This window comes from Hyla sarda, chromosome 3 (genome assembly GCF_029499605.1).
Source record: "Hyla sarda isolate aHylSar1 chromosome 3, aHylSar1.hap1, whole genome shotgun sequence".
NCBI classification, from domain to species: Eukaryota; Metazoa; Chordata; class Amphibia; order Anura; family Hylidae; genus Hyla; species Hyla sarda.
In genome coordinates this window covers 401,246,035-401,270,762 of record NC_079191.1, presented here as the reverse complement: position 1 = coordinate 401,270,762, position 24,728 = coordinate 401,246,035, and the positions used below count along the sequence as shown (strand labels likewise).

The 24,728-nt window shown below is 42.2% G+C and overlaps 1 protein-coding gene across 6 annotated transcripts in view; it reads left to right on the top strand.

The window, feature by feature from the left end:
- TTC7A (tetratricopeptide repeat domain 7A) overlaps window positions 1–24,728 on the top strand; it is a 532,144-nt gene that overhangs the window by 173,538 nt on the left and 333,878 nt on the right. For all 6 annotated transcript variants that reach the window (XM_056568084.1, XM_056568088.1, XM_056568085.1 and 3 more), the window contains 2 exons: window positions 2,754–2,891; window positions 5,876–5,959. In XM_056568084.1, the coding sequence (XP_056424059.1) occupies window positions 2,754–2,891; window positions 5,876–5,959 (222 nt within the window). The remainder of the gene's footprint in view (window positions 1–2,753; window positions 2,892–5,875; window positions 5,960–24,728) is intronic.

Below are 24,728 nucleotides of genomic sequence, written 5' to 3'. Positions count from 1 at the left end.
GGCAACTGGCCAACTTTTCCTTTACGCCAGTGTTTCTCAAGCGCGGTCCTCAAGAACCCACAACAGGTCATGTTTTCAGGATTTCCTTAGTCTATCAGTAAAAGAAAAAACAAAGGTGGTCCATGGTGAAGGATCACCAAAACACGATGTAAGGGAGATGATGAGAACCGCTTCCCCAATTCAGTTGTTTAAAGGGGTACTCCACTGCTCAGTGTTTGGAACATACTGATCCCAACGCTGGAGCCGGCGGCGGGAGCTTGTGACGTCATAGCCCTGCCCCCTCATGATGTCACGCCCCCCTCCCATAGACTTGCATTGAGGGGGCAGGACATGATGTCATGAGGGGGCAGGGCTATGACGTCACGGGCTCCCGGCGCCGTCTCCAGCGTTGGGATCAGTATGTTCCAAACACTGAGCAGTGGAGTACCCCTTTAAACAACTGAATTGGGTAAGCGGTTCTCATCATCTCCCTTACCTTGTGTTTTGGTGATCCTTCACCATGGACCATCTTTTTTTTTTTTCTTTTACTGATAGACTAAGGAAATCCTGAAAACATGACCTGTTGGGGGGTCTTGAGGACCGCACTTGAGAAACACTGCTCTACAAGAATTTTGATAAATTTCCCCCATTGAGTAAACATCCACAGTGCAGGGAGAAATGTAACTGAATCTTTCAGAATTATCAATTCTGCATTGATCAATATTAAAACATGGTCTGATATTAAAGTCCCAATTATAGCCAAAAACAATCAAACTAAACTAATAGCACACAAATACTTGTACTGCTCATATTCTTCATGTGCTCAATATCTACAGTGTAGGAGAAAAAATAAAATAACCCTTTGATATCCTATAGATCTCCATTTAGCAACAATCATCTCTGTCAAATGTATAACAAAGGAATGTCCAGTGCCAAGTGCGGTAAAACGACAGGTACTTTATTGTAGGATCAGCGGATACAAACTTGCATCAGGCAGGAGCCGATGCGTTTCGGACCGTTACAGGTACTTAGTCATGGCATAACACACAGGATAAAATCCAAACTTTAAATACTTTCTTAGGAACATCACATGTATCATGACATCACACTTAATAAAGACATGTGGAAAACATGGAAATGGAACAATGGATGAGTGAATTCATGTGTACATACACATCCATTGTTCCATTTCCATGTTTTCCACATGTCTTTATTAAGTGTGATGTCATGATACATGTGATGTTCCTAAGAAAGTATTTAAAGTTTGGATTTTATCCTGTGTGTTATGCCATGACTAAGGAAGATCTGGTGCCAGAAAGTTAAACAGATTTGTAAATGATTTCTATTAAAAAATCTTTACCCTTCCAGTACTTTTTAGCAGCTGTATGCTACAGAGAAAATTCTATACTTTTTGAATTTTTTTTTTTGTCTTGTCCACTGTGCTCTCTGCTGCCACCTGCTGCCAGCAGAGAGCATTGTGGATGAGACAAAAAAGAAATTCAAAAAGTATAGAATTTCCTATGTAGCATACAGCTGCTAAAAAGTACTGGAAGGGTAAAGATTTTTTTAAAAGAAGTCATTTACACAGCTGTTTAACTTTCTGCCACCATTTGATAAAAAAAAAAAAAAAAAAAGTTTTCCACTGGAGTACCCGGTCTGCCAAAGGCTATTTTGCAACAGCTGTAGGCACCCTGGTTGGGAAACACTGGACTAGAGGCTGTGCCTGATACGTCTGGTGCCATATGAATATAGTGCTAGAAAAGGCTCTATATGCCACGAGGCAAGATGAGTATCTTGCCTCAGACCACAGATTGCAGAGTCTCTGAGGAGTGGCATGTCTTCGGACAAACTTTCTAGAATCTTCTTCGTCTGTACTCTTTGCTCCATTGACCACATGACCTGCAAAAGATGGCTGGACACAAATGTGGAATGCAAAGCAGTCAGGGCTGGGAATGCAGTAATTCTTTGCTAGCCCTGTGACTATTGCATAGAAGTATACAAAACACTTTGCTGTTAGTGTTATATGCTGCTGATTTGTACATGCAAAGCTTTCATTAATCATTTTCAATGTGGGCAGTGGGGGGCACTATTTCAGTATAGAAAAGCCAGACTCAAGTTTGACGTCCCATCTGTGAAATGATGAGAGCTGTCCGTGCCTGCTGGGACTTGTAGTTGTGCAAGAATTGGAGAGTCGCAGATTGGGGATCATTGATCTACATTAGTGGTCTTCAAACTGTGGACCTCCAGATGTTGCAAAATTTGAACTCCAATGTATGGTTATATACATTGTAAACAATATTTTACATGAAGCATGTAGACCCTAGGTCTCCAAACTGTGGACCTCCAGCTGTTGCAAAACTCCAACTCCCAGCATGCCCGGACGGCCGTTCGGGCTGCCCGGCAATACTGGGAGCTGGAGTTTTGCAACAGCTGGAGGCACATATTTTGGAGACCTAGGGTCTACATGCTTCATGTTAAATATTGTTTACAATGTATAGAACCAGCAATGTACATGCTGATAAGTGGGTGCAGGGGGCACACAGGCATATAGTCCTGGTAGGTACAGTATCCGGGCACTGCTATGTTGCAGTGAATACAAACATCAGCAGAGTTTCCAATATGGGTTTTCTTGCTGAGTCACATCCGTGTATGTTTTTATTTTTCAACTGCAACGTCAGATTTATTTTTCTTTTTTTGTATGGAAATTGTTGATTTTATTACAATTGCTGACATTGATCTTCAAGTTCTTCTTGTTATTTCATCTGATCCAACAGGCCAACAGGGACGCAGTTATCAGCCGAGCGCCAGACCAGAAGGAAGACCGCGCCGTGAGCCTTCAGAATGCCTCCGCAGTATATAACCTTCTAAGCATCACAATGGCCAGAAGAGGGCAGTATGCCATGCTCTCTGAGGTACTGTACGCTATTCCGGGATGACACAGCTAAGGCTTCAAATGCAGAATTCTTTTATTCGCTTCTTGCCTTTCAGTTACACCAAAGATATACTGTGACGTGTTTTAGAGTAAGGCCTCATGCACACTACTGGGCCATGTGTGAAGCAGTGTTTTCCAACCAGGGTGCCTCCAGCTGTTGCAAAACTACAACTCCCAGCATGCCCGGACAGCCTTCGGCTGTCCGGGCATGCAGGGAGTTGTAGTTTTGCAGCAGCTGGAGGCACCCTGTTTGGAAACACATATGCAGGTACTGTAAAGAGTCCTATAGGGTCTCAGGAGTTTTGTATGAAGCCACTATACACTGCCTCTGAACTGAGAACATATTTTTCCTTAGAAGGCAATGCTTCTAAAGGGGAGAAGCTCAATAATACGGCCTCGTATGCATCATTACCATGTCAAGTATAAGATTGGAAACATATGGAGGTACAGCAGTGCCTCATGGACTTTTACCATTGTGTACAGCGCTGTACAACATGGAGACTAGAGATGAGCGAACTTACAGTAAATTCGATTCGTCACAAACTTCTCGGCTCGGCAGTTGATGACTTTTCCTGCATAAATTAGTTCAGCTTTCAGGTGCTTCGGTGGGTTGGAAAAGGTGGATACAGTCCTAGGAGACTCCTAGGACTGCATCTACCTTTTCCAGCCCACCGGAGCACCTGAAGGCTGAACTAATTTACGCAGGAAAAGTCATCAACTGCCGAGCCGAGAAGTTTGTGACGAATCGAATTTACTGTAAGTTCGCTCATCTCTAATGGAGACCGTACTGAGGTGTCTTGTTAACCTACAAGAAAACACCATCAGGATTATCACAGATTGTACATAAACTTTATTAAAAATATATTAAAAAACATTTTTTTTAAAGTCTGGACGGTCTTACAGTTGAAGAGACAGTGTGACCTCCATAGCATGACATGTCATAATAAGTATAACAAAAAAGATCACATAAATTACTAAAGCACCGTGCAAAAGGACTACAGAGCGCATATGTAACTAAATAGCTGGCATAAATACACTTAAAGGGGTACTCCGATGGAAAACTTTTTTTTTTAAATGAACTGGTGCTAGAAAGTTAAACAGATTTGTAAATGACTTCTATTAAAAAAAATCTTTATCCTTCCAGTACTTATTAGCAGCTGTATGATACAGAGGAAATTCTTTGCTTTTTGAATTTCTTTTTTGTCTTGTCCACAGTGCTCTCTGCTGACACCTCTATCCGTGTCAGGAACTGTCCAGAGTAGCATAGGTTTGCTATGAGGATTTTCTCCTGCTCTGGACAGTTCCTGATACGGACAGAGGTGTCAGCAGAGAGCACTGTGGACCAGACAAAAAAAGAAATTCAAAAAGCAAAGAATTTCCTCTCTAGCATACAGCTGCTAATAAGTACTGAAAGGATAAAGATTTTTTAATAGAAGTAATGTACAAATCTTTTTAACTTTCTGGCACCAGTTGATTGAAAAAATAATGTTTTCCACCGGAGTACCCCTTTAAAGTGTACCTGTCATTTTAGGTGGCTTTTCAGAATAACCTGCCCTTTATGTGTACACGAGGAGCCACACTATTTCTGGCCATTATTTAACTGGTATTTTTCAGCAGCTTTCTGCTCTGCAGGCTTCATCTCTAATTAGAAGTTCTCCCAGAGCTGGTGGGTGGAGCTCCCTCCTGCCTCCTTCCATAGACTTGTATTGCTTGTCTTGCAGACAAAGCTGAGCTGATTTTCAGAAAAGATTTGCAGGTTGAAGAGGGGCTTGGAGTGTTATAACAGGAGAAAGAAGCATTTTTGTCTAATGAGATATATTACAAAGTTTTTTTTTGTGTTTGTATGTACTAGTTTGTTCAAATGACAATGTCTATATAAATCTCTTTATAAACATGATAAAGTGTAAATGCAGTAATTTTTATGTAAACAGAGAGACATACATAAAGTGCAAGGGCATTTCCAGAGGAAAAATGAGGATCACACGCACACTCAGCCCAACACACGTTTCTGTACTATACAACTTCTTCTGGGGGTCATGAAGGTGTTTTACAGAAGTGTGCATCAGGCCTAATATTCAGATAATGTAGTCACATGGTGGCTCAGTGGTTGGCACTGTTGCTTTGCAAGGCTGGAGTCCTGGGTTCAAATTCAACTAAGAGCAACAACTACATGGAGTCTGTATGTTCTCCTTGCGTGAGATTCCACTGAAACATACGGTATAATAGGTTAATGTGGGAATTAAATTGTGAGCCTTACTAGAGACAGTAGCTTTGTGAAGTGCTACGGAATAATATATATATATATATATATATATTATGGAAAGAAAAAGAAAAAAAAGTATATATATATATATATATATATATATATATACACAAAAGCAGGAGAATACAGCAGCACACTGCTAGCACAAAGATACAGATAAAACATGAAATGCTATATTGCTACAATGAAAAATTTAAAATTTAGGTGCTGACAAAGCGCAGCACTCACACGTGCCTATACACCCTTATGCATTTAACCAAGTCTTTCCCAACCAGTGTGGCTACAGCTGTTGCAAAACTACAATTCCTAGCACGCCCGGACAGCCTATTAACTGATTAAAACCAATTAAAGACACTTTAGCTTGTTAATGTTTTCCAAATGCAATGAAACCTCTCCAGACCTGACTTTGTAAGATGTATTTTCAGTCCACCATGCATTTTACAATAAGACCTATTTTCTTCAAGAAAACCAACCCAATTCAAGACCGATTTTTTGTGCAGTTTTGGGTGGTCTTCTCAAAGAGGTTTCCCTTGTATGAATATGTTTTCACTTCACAGTGAAATTACACATACAGTAGTCGTCCATGTTTTATGAAAAGTCTAGGTCTTAGCTTTGTTGCATAGCAAATGTAAATGAAAGCTGCGCTGTTTGTGTCTGGGAGTCTGAATTATTGAAACAGTATTCGTCCCTTTCTCTTTCAGTGTTTGGAGAGAGCTATGAAGTTTGCATTTGGAGAATTTCACCTCTGGTATCAGTTGGCGTTATCCATGATCTCTTGCGGCAAGGTACAGTTGTCAGATTTTCTATTGGCTTAGGCCCTATTCACATCACAATATTATTAGCCTCCATCTGACATATATGCCTGGTTAGGCTAGGTTAAAGGGGTGCTCCGGGGAAGTTACAAAAAATAAAAATGCCCCAAAGCCACCACAATACCTGTTCTGTGTCCCCTGTAATTATCCATGTGATTTGCTCCTGTGGCCCCTGTTGTCTCCTGGATATTCTTTTTCCTTGCTTGCAGCCAAGGCTACAACTCCCAGCAGTCAGTGCGGCTCTGTGTAATGGCTGCCAGCCATTTGCTTTTACTATCTGTGTGCATGCTGTGTTGTTGTAAACACAGTGAGCAGCACACACTGTACATGTCTTTTCTTTCGAACTATCCTTCCCCCCAGCAATAAATCATGCTATGCTCTGAATGGCAGCAGTCAGTGATTAGATCTACAGCAGGCAAAGAGCAGCGTTATGTGCTGAGGAGACTGGGCAAGATACTCACACAGGGAGGGGAGATGTATCTGTGAAGCCAGACCCCTAGTCTAGACAGAAATCATGTGGTGTTTGTCTTTCAGGAGGGTGGGGGCTACTCAGTGAGGGCTTTGCACAAAGACAAGGTGGATCTGATAATGACGTCTTTCTCTTGCTCCCTTCATGTAAGTGACAACTGAAAGAGGGAAACTGCTCTATATAGCTAATTAATGACTTCTAGACAAATAAATAGGTTGGTAAGAGGGAATGGATGGGCTATGGTTTAGACCCCTTAATCCACAGCAGAATAAACAGCTGAAAAATATGGTTCTAACAAAAAATCTAAATCTCACAGCACTAAACAAACCACTTCTAGAATCATCTTTATTGATAGCATTCAAAATTCCCCATGAGCAACACACATAGAAAAACAACAATGTATTAGTGAATAATGACCTACAATAGCAAAAGGAGGGTGAGATTGCTGAACCAGTGCAGAAAACAAGACTGATACTCACTTATAAGTTGTTTCTGATGGAACCTGTAACATGAAGAACATTGTACAGTGGTCCCTCAACATACGATGGTAATCCGTTCCAAATGGACCATCGTTTGTTGAAACCATCGCATGTTGAGGGATCCGTACAATGTAAAGTATAGGACAGTGGTCTACAACCTGCGGACCTCCAGATGTTGCAAAACTACAACACCCAGCATGCCCGGACAGCCGTTGGCTGTCCGGGCATGCTGGGTGTTGTAGTTTTGCAACATCTGGAGGTCCACAGGTTGTAGACCACTGTTAGAGGAAGTTGTACTCACCTGTCCCCGCCGCTCCGGACCGTCACCGTTCGTCACCGCTGCCCGGGATGTCGCCGTCCATCGCTGCTGCCGCGTCCCCAAGGTGTCCCCGACGCTCCGGCAAGGCCTCTGCTTCCCCGGCATCCTCGCTCTCCATCGCCGCCATCACGTCGCTACGCACGCCGCTCCTATTGGATGACGGGACGGCGTGCGCAGTGACGTGATGACGTCGATGGAGAGCGCCGATGATGCAGGGGATCCCGAAGAGAACGCATCGGAGCCCTGAGGACAAGTAAGTGATCGTCAGCGGTCCATCGCATGTTAAAGTTATCGTATGTCGGGGCCATCGTTGGTTGAGGGGTCACTCTATATATATCACCTCTGCGGTATCACTACTCACACGCTTGAGGGAGAACAACCCCTACCCTTCAATTCACACCCCTACCCTTCAATTCACACCCCTACCCTTCAATTCCCTGGTTGAACTTGATGGACGTATGTCTTTTTTTCAACCGTACTAACTATGTAACTATGTAACTGCCCTTTATGGGAGATTCCTGCTGATATGTTCCCTGAGAAACCCCGGCATCATGAGGGGAAACACGTCAGACAAAGCTCTATGTAGATAGTTTGTATAGCACTTTCTGCACTGTAATGGCATATGGTGGTTTTATTTGTGTTTGTTATGATTGAATACTATATAGCAGTGTTTCCCAACCAGGGAGCCTCCAGCTGTTGCAAAACAACAACTCCCAGCATGTTCGGACAGCCAAAGGCTGTCCGGGCATGCTGGGAGTTCTAGTTTTGCAACAGTTGGAGGCACCCTGGTTGGGAAACACTGCTATGTAGAGTAGAGACTGGTTGTGTCTCATTGTAGACTGACTTTGCACTCCATTGGTTGAGAGAGAGAAAGAGAGAGAGAGAGAGAATGTTTAAAGGCCTAAAAAGTTAAAATAAAATAAAAAATTTCAAATTAAAAGTAAAGCAGTTGTCCATGTGAAACAATCAGATATATTTTAAAAGTACAAAAAAGTAATGGTAAAGGCATAAGAAACAATAAGATTGTTAACAATGTCCAAAATCGAACTATTTCATGTGCCCAAGTTTAAAAAAATATGCAACAAAGTGATGATAACAAAATAAAAAAAAGTGAAAGGTAAAAAAATATATATTTATATCTGTTCAACTAAAACCTCCGTCTCTCGAACAATCATTTTTTTTTCCTGGCCTGCGGAAGGTAAACCACTATTCAAATGTGAGACTCTCTTTGCAGACCTTCTTTTAGACATTCATTTGCCTTAAAGGGGTTGTGCGCTGCCCGGCCTTTCGGAGCTCCGCTCACAGCGGAAGTTCATTACTCCGAACGCTGTGTGCGGGCTTCCGTGTTCGCGGCCACCGGGCGTGACGTCACGCCCACCCCCTCTACCAAAGTCTATGGGAAGGGGGCGTGACAGCGGTCGTTCCCCCTTCCCATAGACTTTCGTTGAGGGAGCGGGCGAGACGTCACGAGGGGCCGGGCGTCGCGCCAGGCGGCCGCGAACACGGAAGCCCGGACACAGCGTTCAGAGTAATGAACTTCCGGACGCTGTGAGCGGAGCTCCGAAAGACCGGGCAGCGCACAACCCCTTTTAAAACTAAAACAAATAAAGCCAAACACACAGACAAACAAGCCCCTCGGAAGCAAGGTAGACGTGATCTGAAAGCGGCGGTAGAAAATGATCTGGGTGCAGATCTGCGCAAAATTTATCGTGGCCACTGCAACAATATGATGAATTTGGAGCAGCACCGCCCAAAAAAAGCACAACTAGACAAACAACTTAAATGATCTAGCCAAGACCATTATTGATAAATAACCCCTTAAGTATCTGTATCAGATAGTTCCCTTTAGGTACCTAATGTATGATATCATATAGGGCATAATATAGCACAGGTGATGTGTATGTATATATATATATATATACACACGATGTTCTTCATTTTACAGGTACCATCAGAAACAACTTATAAGTGAGTATCAGTCTTGTTTTCTGCACTGATTACGCAATCTCACCGCTTTTTTGCTATTGTGGACCGTATTCATTAATAAATTGTTGTTTTTCTGTGTGTTGCTCATGGGGAATTTTCTAATGTAAATCAATAAAAATTATTTTAGAAGAGGTTTGTTTAGTGCTGTGAGATTATGGTTAGGCTGGGTTCCCACTACAGAATTCCGAGAGTAATTCCACTTAGAAATTCCACTTGGAAATTCCGGTCCAGCAGAGTCCCATTGCTGTCAATGGGATTCCGCTGCACAGTGCACACTACGAAATTTCAGCTGCAGACATACTGAATCACTAGTCGGTGTTAGGACTGCTGGGAAATGTGCTGTCTCCATAGGAAATTCTGCTGTGTGCTCGGTGAAGCAGAATCCCTATAAAATGATGGTACTCTGCTGCAACTGAACTTTTTTGCCAAATTCCGGAAATTCCACTATGTTCACACCTCTGAATTTCTATGGGGACTTCCATATAAGAATTCTGCATGGAGATTCCGTTGCAGCAGAGTCCCATTGAATTCAAAAGAATTCTGCTGCGCTGTGCTTATGACAGAATTTCCGCACCAGATTTTTCTGGCACGGAAAATACAATCTTCTTGTCCACAGAAAGAAGGTACTTGTCCGTTCTTTCTGTGGACTCCACATGGAATACATAGCCGTCTATGAAACGGCACATTCCCATGTTGTCCTAATGCCGGAATATTGTGCCGCCACCCGCAGTCTGCCTAAGGCTATGTTCACACAGCAGGATTTCTGCATGGAATTTCAGCAGAAATTAATTTCCCATTTGCTTCAATGGAACTCCTGCTGCGGAAATTCTGCTGTGTGAATGGGACAGAGGAATCCCATTGAACTGTCAAATTCATGGAGAATTTTCATGTGGAATTCCATGCAGAAATTCTTGCGTGGGAACATAGCCTTAGGCCGCATTCACACTGCGGAATGCCCACACAGAAAATCTCTTTGCGGACATTCCGTACTGTGCAAACGCAATCATGGACGATTATGCATTCCGTGCGGAATCCACACAAAGAATTAATGCGTTCATTCTTTGTGCGGACACGGAAAAAGGAATTTCCGTGACGGAAACATCTGGCACGGAAATGCACAGAGCAGCAGAATCCTGTGTGGACATTCCAAGCGGAAGTCTGTATGGAATTTCCGCCGTGTGAACGCTGCCTTAGTGGCTCACCCTCCCTCATTGCAGAGTGTTCTGGCCGTGCACCACCTACTATATCCCAAGAAAAAAACTCCTCAAGGCTATTTCTGAAGCATACAACATATTCCACTGTGCAGGCCAGTGTTTCTCAACCAGGGTATCTTAACCCCTTAACGACCACAGACGTAAATGTACGTCCTGGTGCGGAGGTACTTCACACACCAGGACATACATTTACGTCCTGTACATGACCGCGAGCATCGGAGAGGTGCTCGCGTCATGCACTGCAGGTCCTGGCTGCTATCGGCAGCCGGGGAACCATCGGTAATGGCCGACATCAGCGATTGCCATGATGTCCGCCATTAACCCCTCAGATGCCGTGATCAGTACAGATCACGGCATCTGCGGCAATGCACATGTTTGAATGGATGATCGGATCACCCCCAGCGCTGCCGCGGGGAACTGATCATCCAGCATGGTGGCCGGAGGTCCCCTCACCTGCCTCCGGCCGTCTCCAGGAGTCTTCTGCTCTGGTCTGAGATCGAGCAGAAGATGACCGATAGATAATACTGATCAGTGCTATGCCCTATGCATAGCACTGAATAGTATTAGCAATCAAGTAATTGCAATAGATAGTCCCCTATATTTATATATTTATACATAAAAAGTGTAAAACAAAAGTAAAAAAAAATTTAAAGTAAAAATAATGGAAAAATCCCCTCCCCCAATAAAAATGGAAATTGTCCCTTTTTCCCAAAAAAGCGTAAACAAAAATGTAATAAACATATTTGGTATCGCCGCGTGTGTAAATGTTCGAACTATCAAAATATAATGTTAGTTATCCCGTACGGTCAACGGCATAAATGTAAAAAATGTCCAAAATTGCTGCTTTTTTGTCACATTTTATAAAAAGTTTTTGGTTTTTTATAAAAAGTGATTTTAAAGTTTCTTATAGGCAAATGTGGTATCCCTAAAAAGTATAGATCACAGCGCAAAAAATAAGCCCTCATACCGCCCCATATAAGGAAAAATGAAAAGGTTATAGGTGGTCAAAATAGGGCGATTTTAAACATACCAATTTTGTACAAAAAGTTTGAGATTTATTTTAACAGTCAAACCAAGAATCTTTTATTGAAAAGAATAATGATAGCAGTACAAAAGGCAAAAGATAAATAGTAAAATGCCTCTTCAGGCATAAAATCACATAATAACAGATAAAACAGAGAACATGGAGGTTACATCATCTCGTTGGTTCGCACAGAAACAAAGAACATATGCATGGAAAACAGTACAAATACAGGGTAATGGCAGGATCGGTCGTCCCAAACAGTCGCCTCAAGCACATATAATACCTAGGAAAATTCCCCGCCCCCCAGTTCAATATAAAGAAAGGCAATTCTGCATAGGTGGGCAATAAGAGGAGGCCTGCCATTCTTCCCATAATTTATCAAAATATTCCACCCTGTTCTCACGAATGGCAGACAATTTTTCACAAAGCATAATAAAGTTAACTCTATCAATAACCTTCTGAAATGACAATAACGAGGATTTCCATTGGGCCGCTATATGTATCCTGGTAGCCATAAGAATGAATTGAGCCATTCGAAAAGGTGCGGAATGGCATCCTACTGGGTCTGTTGCTTAAAAGACAAAAAGATGGGGAACTGGGCATGCGTTCACCAAATAAATCTACCAGGACCGCATGAACCCTTCTCCACAATTGCGCTACCGTAGGGCAGCTCCTCCAAATATGATACCAGTAGTCTGACATCCCCTGAAGCAAAGAGGAGACACCGATGGGTATAGTGTGTGCAATCTAGAAGTTGCCATATAGACTCTATGTAGGATTTTAATAGATGTCTCCATTAAGGAGACCTGCCAACTACCCTTACTAATAGCCGTGCAACAAGCATGCCATTGGGGCAAAGATAGGGTCACACGGAGGTCACGTTCCCAGGCTACCATGAAGCGCAGTTTAGTATCAGTAGGGGGAGCATTTAGATGAGCATAGATGCGAGAAAGCATGCCTGGCAACGTAGGACCATAAAGCAAGGCTGCTTCATAGAATGTAGTATGTACCTGAAAGCCTTTAGGTCCCAACGAGGAGTAATATGATAGGATTTGAAGGGCCCGGAAATATTCCCCAGGCGGGAGTGTATGTATAGAGCAGAGTTGTGTTATGGTGATCAATTGTTTACCCACCAGCAGGTCAGATAATTTAGTTAGTTTAGCAGAGCGCCACCAAGAATATAGAGCGGTGGAAATGCCAGGTTGAAAAGAGGGATTAGAAAGAAAGGGGAGGAGGGGAGGTATAGGGGACTGCAGACGGAATTTGAAGCGAACCAGACGCCAAAGAGACAAGGAAAACAGAGTGATTTGCGCCAAAGAGGAGAGAAGAGCTGAGACAGGACAAGAGGACCACATCAAGGCGGAAAAAGAGTAGGGAGAGATAAGGGATGCCTCCAACCCTACCCATCTAGGGGCATTTTGCATGGCGTGTGTGAGGGCCAATTGGGCTAGGCGAGCAGCATAGTAATATTTCAGCAGGTTGGGAACCGATAGACCACCCACCCTTTTATGATAATGCATAACAGTCTTATTAATGCGGGATCGTCTCCCATTCCAGATGTAATGGGAAATAGTGTGTTGAAGAGAGCATATGTCTTTTTTCACTACCGGGATGGGAAGGGAGCGGAACAAATACAGGATGCGTGGAAGAATAACCATTTTGCATACATTTATGCGACCTATCCATGAGATATGGGGTACTGTCCACTTAGTGAGATCCGCTCTAATAGAGCGAAATAGTGGAGAATAGTTTGCCGCATATAAAGCTTTAAGGCATGTAGTAAGAGTAACACCTAGATAGGACAGGCCTTGGGAGGAATCATGAAACCCAAAATTTAATGAAATGAATTGACGTGTCAAAGGTGGTTGAGATTTATTTTAAGCGGTACAATAATAGAAAATAATCTAGCCATGGGTATCATTTTAATCGTATTGACCCACAGAATAAAGAAAACATGTCATTTTTACTGTAAAGTGTACAGTGTGAAAACGATAACCTCCAAAATTTGCAAAATGGTGGTTTTCATTTAAATTTCCTCCCGAAAAAAATAATTTTTTGGGGTTTGGCGTATATATAAAAGAGTTATGGATTTTAGAAGGTAAGGAGGAAAACATTTAAACACAAAAATAAAATTAGCCTGGTCCTTAAGGTGAAAATGGGCTTGGTCCTTAAAGGGGTGCTCCACTGGAAAAAATTTTTTAACCCCTTAATGACAATTGACGTTGAGGGTGCCGTGGTACTTAATGCACCATGGCGTACATTTACGCTCTGCCATGACTCGTGTCATGCGCTGCTCCTATCGTATGGATGTCCACCATTAACCCCTCAGATGCCGTGATCAATACAGATCACAGCATTTGCTGCAGTGTGGTACTTTAAATGAATGATCGGATCATCCAGCATAGCGGCCGGAGGTCCCCTCACCTGCCTCCAGCCATCTTCAGGGGTCTACTGCTCTGGTCTGAGATTGAGCAGACAAGAGCAGAAGATTACCGATAACACTGATCAGTGCTATGCCCTATGCATAGCACTGAACAGTATTAGCAATCAAAAAAAATTTGAAAAATCCCCTCCCCAATAAAAATATAAATCATCCGTTTTTCCCATTTTACCTCCAAAAAAGCGTAAAAAAAAAAATTAATAAACATATTTTGGTATCGCCGTGTGCATTAAAGTGTGAACTATCAAAATATATTGTTAATTATCCCGTACGGTGAATGGCGTAAATGTAAAAAACGTATCAGTTTCTGTATGCTCCACAGGAAGTTCTTTTCTTTTAGAGTTTCATTTCTGTCTGACCACAGTGCTCTCTGCTGACACCTCTGTCTATTTTAGGAACTCTCCAGAGTAGGAGCAAATCCCCATCGCAAACCTATCCTGCTCCGGACACTTCCTAAAATGGACAGAAGTGTCAGCAGAGAGCACTGTGGTCAGACAGAAAGGAAATTAAAAAGAAAAGAACTTCCTGCGGAGCATATAGCAGCTGATAAGTACTGGAAGGATTAAGATTTTAAATAGAAGTCATTTACAAATCTGATTAATTTTCTGGTACCAGGTGATTAAAAAAATTTGTTTTTCAGGGGAGTACCCATAGGCAGTCCCATTGTAAAAAAAAAAATGTATATCGCACAGCATGTATAACACTGTTCTGTTGAATAGGGGCTTTTACTTATTAATTATTGTATTTTTTTTTTTTTGTATTAGTCATTTATTTTGAACATTTTTTTTTTTTTTTTTTTAGAATAAAGGGGTTGCCCCACAATTAAATGTTATCCTGTATCCATAGGATAAGGGATCACTGTCTGATCACAGGGGGGCTGGATATCTCACTTCTGGGACTCTCCATGATCTCAAGAACAGGGACCCAAGTGTGAATGTTAGAATGGAGAGGCGGCGCACACATGTGACTGCTGCTTTTTTATTCCCGATGACAGCTGCCGGAGATAGCCGTGTGCAGTGCTTGGCTGTCCCTGGCAGCTCCCATAGAAAATGATTAGAGCGGCGGTCATGCATGCGCTGCACTGCCTCTCCATTCTGACTTTCTTGAGATCGGGGTTGGCCCCTAAGTTTGAACCCCCTTAGATTACAGATGTCCCCCTATCATAAGAGAGAACATAATTTTTTTCTTTCTCTTTAACTCTTTATTACATTTTTTTTTAAAGAAATATAAAGACCAAAGAACAAAACATAGTAACATGATGACCTTGATGGCAGAATTGGCCAAGCAAATAAATATAGCTCCATCCCCCAACCTGAGGCTCTCCAGCTGTTGCAAAAGTACAACTCTCATTTAATCGCATGATGAGCTGGAGAGTGACAGCTTGAGGAACACTGCTTCATAGCGTCATATATCTCTGGGACCATTAAAACATTTCCAATGACGACCAATGACTAAGAAAATGTCCCCCACACCATTACACCCCCACCAGCCTGAACCATTGATATAAGGCAGGATGGATCCATGTGTTGTTTACGTCAAATTCTGACTTCACACCTGTAATCAAGACTCGGACCAGGCAACGTTCTTCCATCTTCAATTGACCAATTTTGGTACCTATGTGAATTGTAGCCTCAGTTTCCTGTTCTTCGCTGACAGGAGTGGCACCTAGTGGGGTCTTCTGCTGCTTTAAGGTTTGATGTGGTGTTCAGAGATGGTTATTCTGCATACATTGGTTATAACGAGTGGTTATTTGAGTTACTGTTGTCTTTCTGTAATCTCAAACCAGTCTGCGCATTTTTCTTTGTCACCAAAAAGGTGTGATGTCTCCTGTCAGTACAGTATGATGTATGATGTCTCCTGGCAGTCCGGTATGATGTGTGATGTCTCTGGTCAGTACAGTATGATGTGTGATGTCTCTGGTCAGTACAGTATGTTGTGTGATGTCTCTGGTCAGTACGGTATGATGTGTGATGTCTCTGGTGAGTACAGTATGATGTGTGATGTCTCTGGTCAGTACGGTATGATGTGTCTGGTCAGTTTGGTATGATGTCTGGTCAGTTTGGTATGATGTGTGATCTCCTGTGAGTACAGTATGATGTGTGATTAGGTATGGTCAGTACGGTATGATGATGTCTCTGGTCAGTACAGTATGATGTGTGATGTCTCTGGTCAGTACAGTATGTTGTGTGATGTCTCTGGTGAGTACAGTGGGATGTGTGATGTCTCTGGTCAGTACAGTATGATGTGTGATGTCTCTGGTTAGTACAGTATGTTGTGTGATTAGGTATGGTCAGTTCGGTATGATGTCTGGTCAGTTCCATATGATGTATGATGTCTCCTGTCAGTACAGTATGATGTGTGATGTCTCTGGTCAGTACAGTATGTTGTGTGATGTCTCTGGTGAGTACAGTGTGATGTGTGATGTCTCTGGTCAGTACAGTATGATGTGTGATGTCTCTGGTCAGTTTGGTATGATGTATGATGTCTCTGGTCAGTACAGTATGATGTGTGATGTCTCTGGTCAGTTCGGTATGATGTATGATGTCTCCTGTGAGTACAGTATGATGTGTGATGTCTCTGGTCAGTACAGTATGATGTGTGATGTCTCTGGTGAGTTCGGTATGATGTATGATGTCTCTGGTCAGTACGGTATGATGTGTGATGTCTCTGGTCAGTACGGTAAGATGTGTGATGTCTCTGGTCAGTACGGTATGATGTGTGATGTCTCTGGTCAGTACAGTATGATGTGTGATGTCTCTGGTCAGTACAGTATGATGTCTGATTAGGTATGGTCAGTACAGTATGATGTGTGATGTCTCTGGTCAGTACAGTATGATGTGTGATTAGGTATGGTCAGTACAGTATGATGTGTGATGTCTCTGGTCAGTACAGTATGATGTGTGATGTCTCTGGTCAGTACAGTATAATGTGTGATTAGATATGGTCAGTACAGTATGATGTGTGATGTCTCTAGTCAGTACAGTATAATGTGTGATTAGGTATGGTCAGTACGGTATGATGTCTCTGGTCAGTACAGTATGAAGTGTGATTAGGTATGGCCATTACGGTATGATGTGTCTGGTCAGTTTGGTATGATGTGTGATCTCCTGTGAGTACAGTATGATGTGTGATTAGGTATGGTCAGTACGGTATGATGTCTCTGGTCAGTACAGTATGATGTGTGATGTCTCTGGTCAGTACAGTATGATGTGTGATGTCTCTAGTCAGTACGGTATGATGTGTGATTAGGTATGGTCAGTTCGGTATGATGTCTGGTCAGTTTGGTATGATGTATGATGTCTCTGGTCAGTACAGTATGATGTGTGATGTCTCTGGTCAGTACAGTATGAAGTGTGATTAGGTATGGCCATTACGGTATGATGTGTCTGGTCAGTTTGGTATGATGTGTGATCTCCTGTGAGTACAGTATGATGTGTGATTAGGTATGGTCAGTACGGTATGATAATGTCTCTGGTCAGTACAGTATGATGTGTGATGTCTCTGGTCAGTACGGTATGATGTGTGATGTCTCTGGTCAGTACGGTATGATGTGTGATGTCTGGTCAGTACGGTATGATGTGTGATGTCTCTGGTCAGTACGGTATGATGTGTGATGTCTCTGGTCAGTACGGTATGATGTGTGATGTCTCTGGTCAGTACAGTATGTTGTGTGATGTCTCTGGTCAGTACGGTATGATGTGTGATGTCTCTGGTCAGTACGGTATGATGTGTGATGTCTCTGGTCAGTGCGGTATGATGATGTCTCTGGTCAGTACGGTATGATGTGTGATGTCTCTGGTCAGTACGGTATGATGATGTCTCTGGTCAGTACAGTATGATGTGTGATGTCTCTGGTCAGTACGGTATGATGTGTGATGTCTCTGGTCAGTACGGTATGATGTGTGATGTCTCTGGTCAGTGCGGTATGATGATGTCTCTGGTCAGTACGGTATGATGTGTGATGTCTCTGGTCAGTACGGTATGATGTGTGATGTCTGGTCAGTACGGTATGATGTGTAATGTCTCTGGTCAGTACGGTATGATGTGTGATGTCTCTGGTCAGTACGGTATGATGTGTGATGTCTCTGGTCAGTGCGATATGATGTATGATGTCTCTGGTCAGTACAGTATGTTGTGTGATGTCTCTGGTCAGTACAGTATGTTGTGTGATGTCTCTGGTCAGTACAGTATGTTGTGTGATGTCTCTGGTCAGTACAGTATGTTGTGTGATATCTCTGGTCAGTACAGTATGTTGTGTGATGTCTCTGGTCAGTACAGTATGTTGTGTGATGTCTCTGGTCAGTACGGTATGATGTGTGATGTCTCTGGTCAGTACGGTATGATGTGTGATGTCTCTGGTCAGTACGGTATGATGTGTGATGTCTCTGGTCAGTACGGTATGATGATGTCTCTGGTCAGTACGGTATGATGTGTAATGTCTCTGGTCAGTGCGGTATGATGTATGATGTCTCCTGTCAGTACAGTATGTTGTGTGATTAGGTATGGTCAGTACGGTATGATGATGTCTCTGGTCAGTACGGTATGATGTGTGATTAGGTATGGCCATTGCGGTATGATGGTCAGTTTGGTATGATGTGTGATCTCCTCTGAGTACAGTATGATGTGTGATTAGGTATGGTCAGTACGGTATGATGATGCCTCTGGTCAGTACGGTATGATGTGTGATGTCTCTGGTCAGTGCGGTATGATGTATGGTTAGTTCGGTATGATGTGTGATGTCTCTGGTCAGTACAGTATGATGTGTGATGTCTGTGGTCAGTACGGTATGATGTGTGATGTCTCTGGTCAGTATAATATGTTGTGTGATTAGGTATGGTCAGTACGGTATGATGTATGATGTCTCTGGTCAGTACAGTATGTTGTATGATTAGGTATGGTCAGTACGGTATGATGTGTGATGTCTCTGGTCAGTACAGTATGTTGTATGATTAGGTATGGTCAGTACGGTATGATGATGTCTCCTGTCAGTACAGTATGTTGTGTGATCAGGTATGGTCAGTACGGTATGATGTCACTGGTCAGTACAGTATGTTTTGTGATTAGGTATGGTTAGTTTGGTATGATGTGTGATGTCTCTGGTCAGTACGGTATGATGTGTGATGTCTCTGGTCAGTACGGTATGATGTATGATGTCTCTGGTCAGTACAGTATGTTGTGTGATTAGGTATGGTTAGTTCGGTATGATGTGTGATGTCTCCTGTGAGTACAGCATGACGTGTAAACCCTAGAGATGGTTGTAGGTGTAAATCCCGTAGATCTGCAATTTCTGAAATACTCAGACCAGCCCGTCTGGCACCAACAACCATGTCACGTGTAAAGTCACTTAAATCTCCTTTCTTCCCCATTCTGATGCTCGATTTAAAATTTGTCACGTTGTCTTGACCACATCTACATTCCTCAGTGCATTGAGTCACTGCAATTTGATTGGCTGCTTGTGTTAACAAGCCACTGAAGAGGTATACCTAATAAAATGCCCATTGACTGTAGTCATTCTGTTCAGTGCGTCTTTACCGTATAAAAGCGCGTCCTTCATAACAAACCATATACCCCCTGCGGAAGAAATAAAAATACATCACTTTTATGTCTGAGGTGACATCACAGCTGATGGTGCTATGCAAAGTTTGTATTTCCTCGTGGGTGAAATTTGAGACGAAGCTGAAACTGAGCCGTATCTCAAAATACCACGATCGCTATTTGATGTCACTTTGCCAAGCGCTGGCCTATTGCACTCTCATTAACAGAACATGACACAATGAATCATTTGATGTCATATCATCCACTGCGGGGTTTAAATAACTCCCCACAAATAACAGTTCCGCAGGAATCCAATACACCCATGTTCTCATAAATTATGTTATCCCGGAGTCAGGACTGGAACAGTCGTCACATCACATTTGACAAAAAGACAATGAAAACCAGCACTCCTCCAGCAAATAAACAGGGACAAGGGACCGGAGCTGCCAAATGTTCCTGATCTGCATTGACAGTGCCTTTTTTTTTGTTTTGTTTCGATGTAGAATTAAAAGAGAAGCTCTGTGGTCCCTACAGAATATGGGACACCCTAGAGCAGTGGTTTTCAACCTGCGGACCTCCAGATGTTGCAAAACTACAACTCCCAGCATGCCCGGACAGCCGTTGGCTGTCCGGGCATGCTGGGAGTTGTAGTTTTGCAACATCTGGAGGTCCGCAGGTTGAAGACCACTGCCCTAGAGTGAAGGAAAAAAAGTACCAGTAGTCCCTCAAGTTACAATATTAAAGGGGTACTCCGGTGGAAAAGGAAATCTCCAGGGTAAAAGGAAATCCCCATAGCAAACATATGCTGCTCTGGACAGTTCATAAAATGGACAGAGATGTCAGCAGAGAGCACTGTGTTCCAAAAAGAAAAGAATTTCTGCTGTAGTATTCAGCAGCTAATAAGTACAGGAAGGATTAAGAATTTTTAACAGAAGTAATTTACAAATCTGTTTAACTTTCTGGAACCAGTTGATTTAAAAAAAAAAAAAAAAAAAGAGTACCCATTTAAAAGAGAAGCTCTGTGGTCCCTACAGAATATGGGACACCCTAGAGTGAAGGAAAAAAAGTACCAGTAGTCCCTCAAGTTACAATATTAAAGGGGTACTCCGGTGGAAAACCCTTTTTTTTTTTTTTTTAAATCAACTGGGGCCAAAAAGTTAAACAGATTTGTAAATTACCTGTATTAAAAAATCTTAATCCTTCCTGTACTTATTAGCTGCTGAATACTACAGTGGAAATTCTTTTCCGTTTGAAACACAGAGCTGTCTGCTGACATCATGAGCACAGTGCTCTCTGCTGACATCTCTGTCCATTTTAGGAACTGTCCAGGGTAAAAGGAAATCCCCATAGCAAACATATGCTGTTCTGGCAGTTCCTAAAATGGACAGAGATGTGAGCAGAGAGCACTGTGCTCATGATGTCAGCAGACAGTTCTGTGTTTCAAAAAGAAAAGAATTTCCGCTGTTGTATTCAGCAGCTAATAAGTACAGGAAGGATTAAGAATTTTTAACAGAAGTAATTTACAAATCTGTTTAACTTTCTGGCACCAGTTGATTTAAAAAAAAAGAGAGAAGCTCTGAGGTCCCTACAGAATATGGGACACCCTAGAGTGAAGGAAAAAAAGTACCAGTAGTCCCTCAAGTTACAATATTAAAGGGGTACTCCGGTGGAAAACCCTTTATTTTTTTATTTTTTTTTAAATCAACTGGTGCCAGAAAGTTAAACAGATTTGTAAATTACTTCTGTTAAAAAATCTTAATCCTTCCAGTACTTATTAGCTGCTGAATGCTACAGAGGAAATTTTTTTCTTTTTGGAACACAGTGCTCTCTGCTGTCCATTTTAGGAACTGTCCAGAGCAGCATATTTTTGCTATGGGAATTTTCTCCTACTCTGGACAGTTCTTAAAATGGACAGAGATGTCGGCAGAGAGCACAGTGCTCGTAATGTCAGGAGAGAGCTCTGTGTTCCAAAAAAAAGAAAATAATTTCCTCTGTAGTATTCAGCAGCTAATAAGTACTGGAAGGATTAAGATTTTTTTAATGGAAGTAATTTACAAATCTGTTACAAAGTTAAAAACATTTTAAAAAATTTCCACCGGAGTACCCCTTTAATAGGTTCAAGGACAAACATTGTATGTTGAAACCATTGTATGTTGAGACCAGAACTCTATGGAAACCTGGTAATTGGTTCTGAAGCCACCAAAATGTCATCCAAAAATAGGAAAAGGTGAGGATTAAAGAAAAATAAGTAGATAACTAATATAGAGAAAGCAAATCCTTACATATAAAAGTAAGAAAGATCTGCTGGGAGCTGTAATCACTGTCTATGTAGAGGACAGGAGCTTCTTCAGGGTCTTATACAGTATACAATGTCCTAAAAAAGTAAAATGGAGCCGCCCTCACCTGGTGTCCAAAGGAGCAGGTAACCCTGGTACAGGTAAGGAGTAGTACAGAACTTGTAATACCTCCCTGTACTGTAGGGGGCGCTACCAGACATCAGTCAGTGCATGCACTTCAGTAATACAGGGGTTTTACCAGTGAATGCCCATTCTTATTGGTCAGTTCTTCCGGCCCTTGACACGTTTTGCAGATTCCATAGCATTGTATGTTGAGTCTGGTTTCACGTTACAATGGTCCAGAAAAGACCATTGTTTGTTGAAACTATTGTATGTTGAGGCCATTGTAAGTTGAGGGATCACTGTATTTGATCCTTTGAACCTTTCCTCACTGATAAAGAAATGATCAGTCTATAATTTTAATGGTTGGTTTATTTGAACAGTGAGAAACAAAATAAGTACAAAAAAATACAGAAAAACGCGTTTCAAATAAGTTATGAATTGAGTTGCATTTTACTCAGTGAAATAAGTATTTGATCCCCCATCAATCAGCAAGATTTCTGGCTTCCAGGTGTCTTTTATACAGGTGACAATCTGACTGATTCAGATGTTCATTGTTAAACTTCAGACCAACCTGTACATGTGATTTCTTGAGCAGAGGGACCTTGCGGGTGCTGCAGGACTTCCGTCCTTCACGGTGTATTGTGTTACCAATTGTTTTCTCGGTGACTATGGTCCCAGCTGCCTTGAGATCATTGACAAGATCCTCCCGTGTAGTTCTGGGCTGATTTCTCACCGTTCATATGATCATTGAAACTCCACAAGTTGAGACCTTACATGGAGGCCCCGACCGAGGGAGATTAATAGTTATTTTATGTTCCTTCCATTTGTGAATAATCGCACCGACTGTTGTAAACGTCTCCCCAAGCTGCTTGGCGATGGTTTTGTAGCCCATTCCAACCTTGTGTTGGTCTACAATGCGGTCCCTGACATCCTTGGACATCTCTTTGGTCTTGGCCATGGTGGAGAGTTTGAAATCTGATTGATTGCTTCTGTGGATGGGTGTCTTTTGTACAGGTAACAAACTGAGATTAGGAACACTTCCTTTAACCCCTTAAGGACCAGGCCAATTTTCACTGTCGGACCCAGCCATTTTTTGCACATCTGACCACTGTCACTTTAATAACTCTGGGATGCTTTTACCTTTCATTCTGATTTCGAGAGTTTTTTCGTGACATATTCTACTTTATGTTAGTAACATTTTGTTGATACTTGCATCATTCCAAAATTCCAAAATTTCATGAAAAAATTGAATTTAAAAAAATTTTTTTTTAACTTTGAAGCTCTCTGCTAGTAAGGAAAATGAATATTCCAAATAAATTATATATTGATTCACATGTACAATATGTCTACTTAATGTTTCCATTATAAAGTTGACAGGTTTTTACTTTTGAAAGACTTCAGAGGGCTTCAAAGTATAGCTGCAATTTTCCAATTTTTAACAAAATTTTCTAAATCTGAATTTTTCAGGGACTAGTTCAGGTTTGAAGTGGATTTGAAGGGCCTTCCTATTAGAAATACCGCATAAATTACCCCATTATAAAAACTGCACCCCTCAAAGTATTCCAAATGACATTCAAAAGGTTTGTTAACCCTTTAGGTGTTTCACAGGAATTAGCAGCAAATTGAAGGAGAAAATTCAAAATCTTCATTTTTTACTCTGGCGTGTTCTTGTAGACCCAGTTTTTGAACTTTTACAAGGGGTAAAAGGAGAGAAATCTTCCTTAAATGTGTAACCAATTTCTCTCGAATTAGGAAATACCTCATATGTGTACGTAAAGTGTTCTGTGGGTACACTACAAGGCTCAGAAGGGAAGGAGCAACAGTGAGATTTTGGAGAGTGAGTTTTTCTGAAATGGTTTTTGGGGGGCATGTCACATTTAAGAAGCCCCTATGTTGCCAGAACAGCAAAAAAAAAAAAAAAAAACACGTGGCATACTATTTTGGAAACTACACCCCTCAAGGAACGTAACAAAGGGTACAGTGAGCCTTAACACCCCACAGGTGTTTTCACTAAAATGCTTGTTTTCCCCCAAATTTTACACTTTTACAAAGGGTAATAGGAGAAAATGCCCCCCAAAATTTGTAACCCCATCTCTTCTGAGTATGGAAATACCCCATATGTGGACGTCAAGTGCACTGCGGGTGCACTACAATGCTCAGAAGAGGAGTCACATTTGCAAATTTTGCTGAAATGGGGGGGCATATGACATTTAGGAAGCCCCTGTGGTGCCAGAACAGCAAAAAAAAAAAAAAAAGACACATGGCCTACTATTTTGGAAACTACACCCCTCAAGGAACCGGAAGGGGTCCAGTGAGCCTTAACACCCCGCAGATGTTTGATAAATGTTCATTAAAGGAGAACTACAGGATTAAAAATGTTATCCCCTATCCTAAGGATAGGGGATAAGTTTCATATCGCGGGGGGTCAGACCGCTGGGGCCCCCCCACGATCTCCCGTACGGAGCCGCGGCTCTCTGCATAGAGAGCGCGTGTCGACCACCACACGAGGCGGCGGCTGACACGTGCCCTCCATTTACTGCTATGGGAGAGCCGAAGCGCTGCCTTCGGCAATTTCCGGCTCTCCCATAGCAGTGTATGGAGGGGGTGTGTCGGCCGCTGCTTCGTGCGGTGGTCAACACGCCCTCTCTAACCAGAAAGCCGGGGCCCCGTACGGGAGATCGCGGGGGGCCCCAGCGGTCGGACCCCCGCGATCTAAAACTTATCCCCTATCCTTAGGATAGGGGATAAATTGTTCAATCCCGTAGTTCTCCTTTAAGTGGGATGTGAAAAGGAAAAACTAGATTTTTTTTTACACTAAAATGCTGGGGTTACCCCAAATTTTTCATTTTCACAAGTGGTAACAGGAGAAAATGTCAC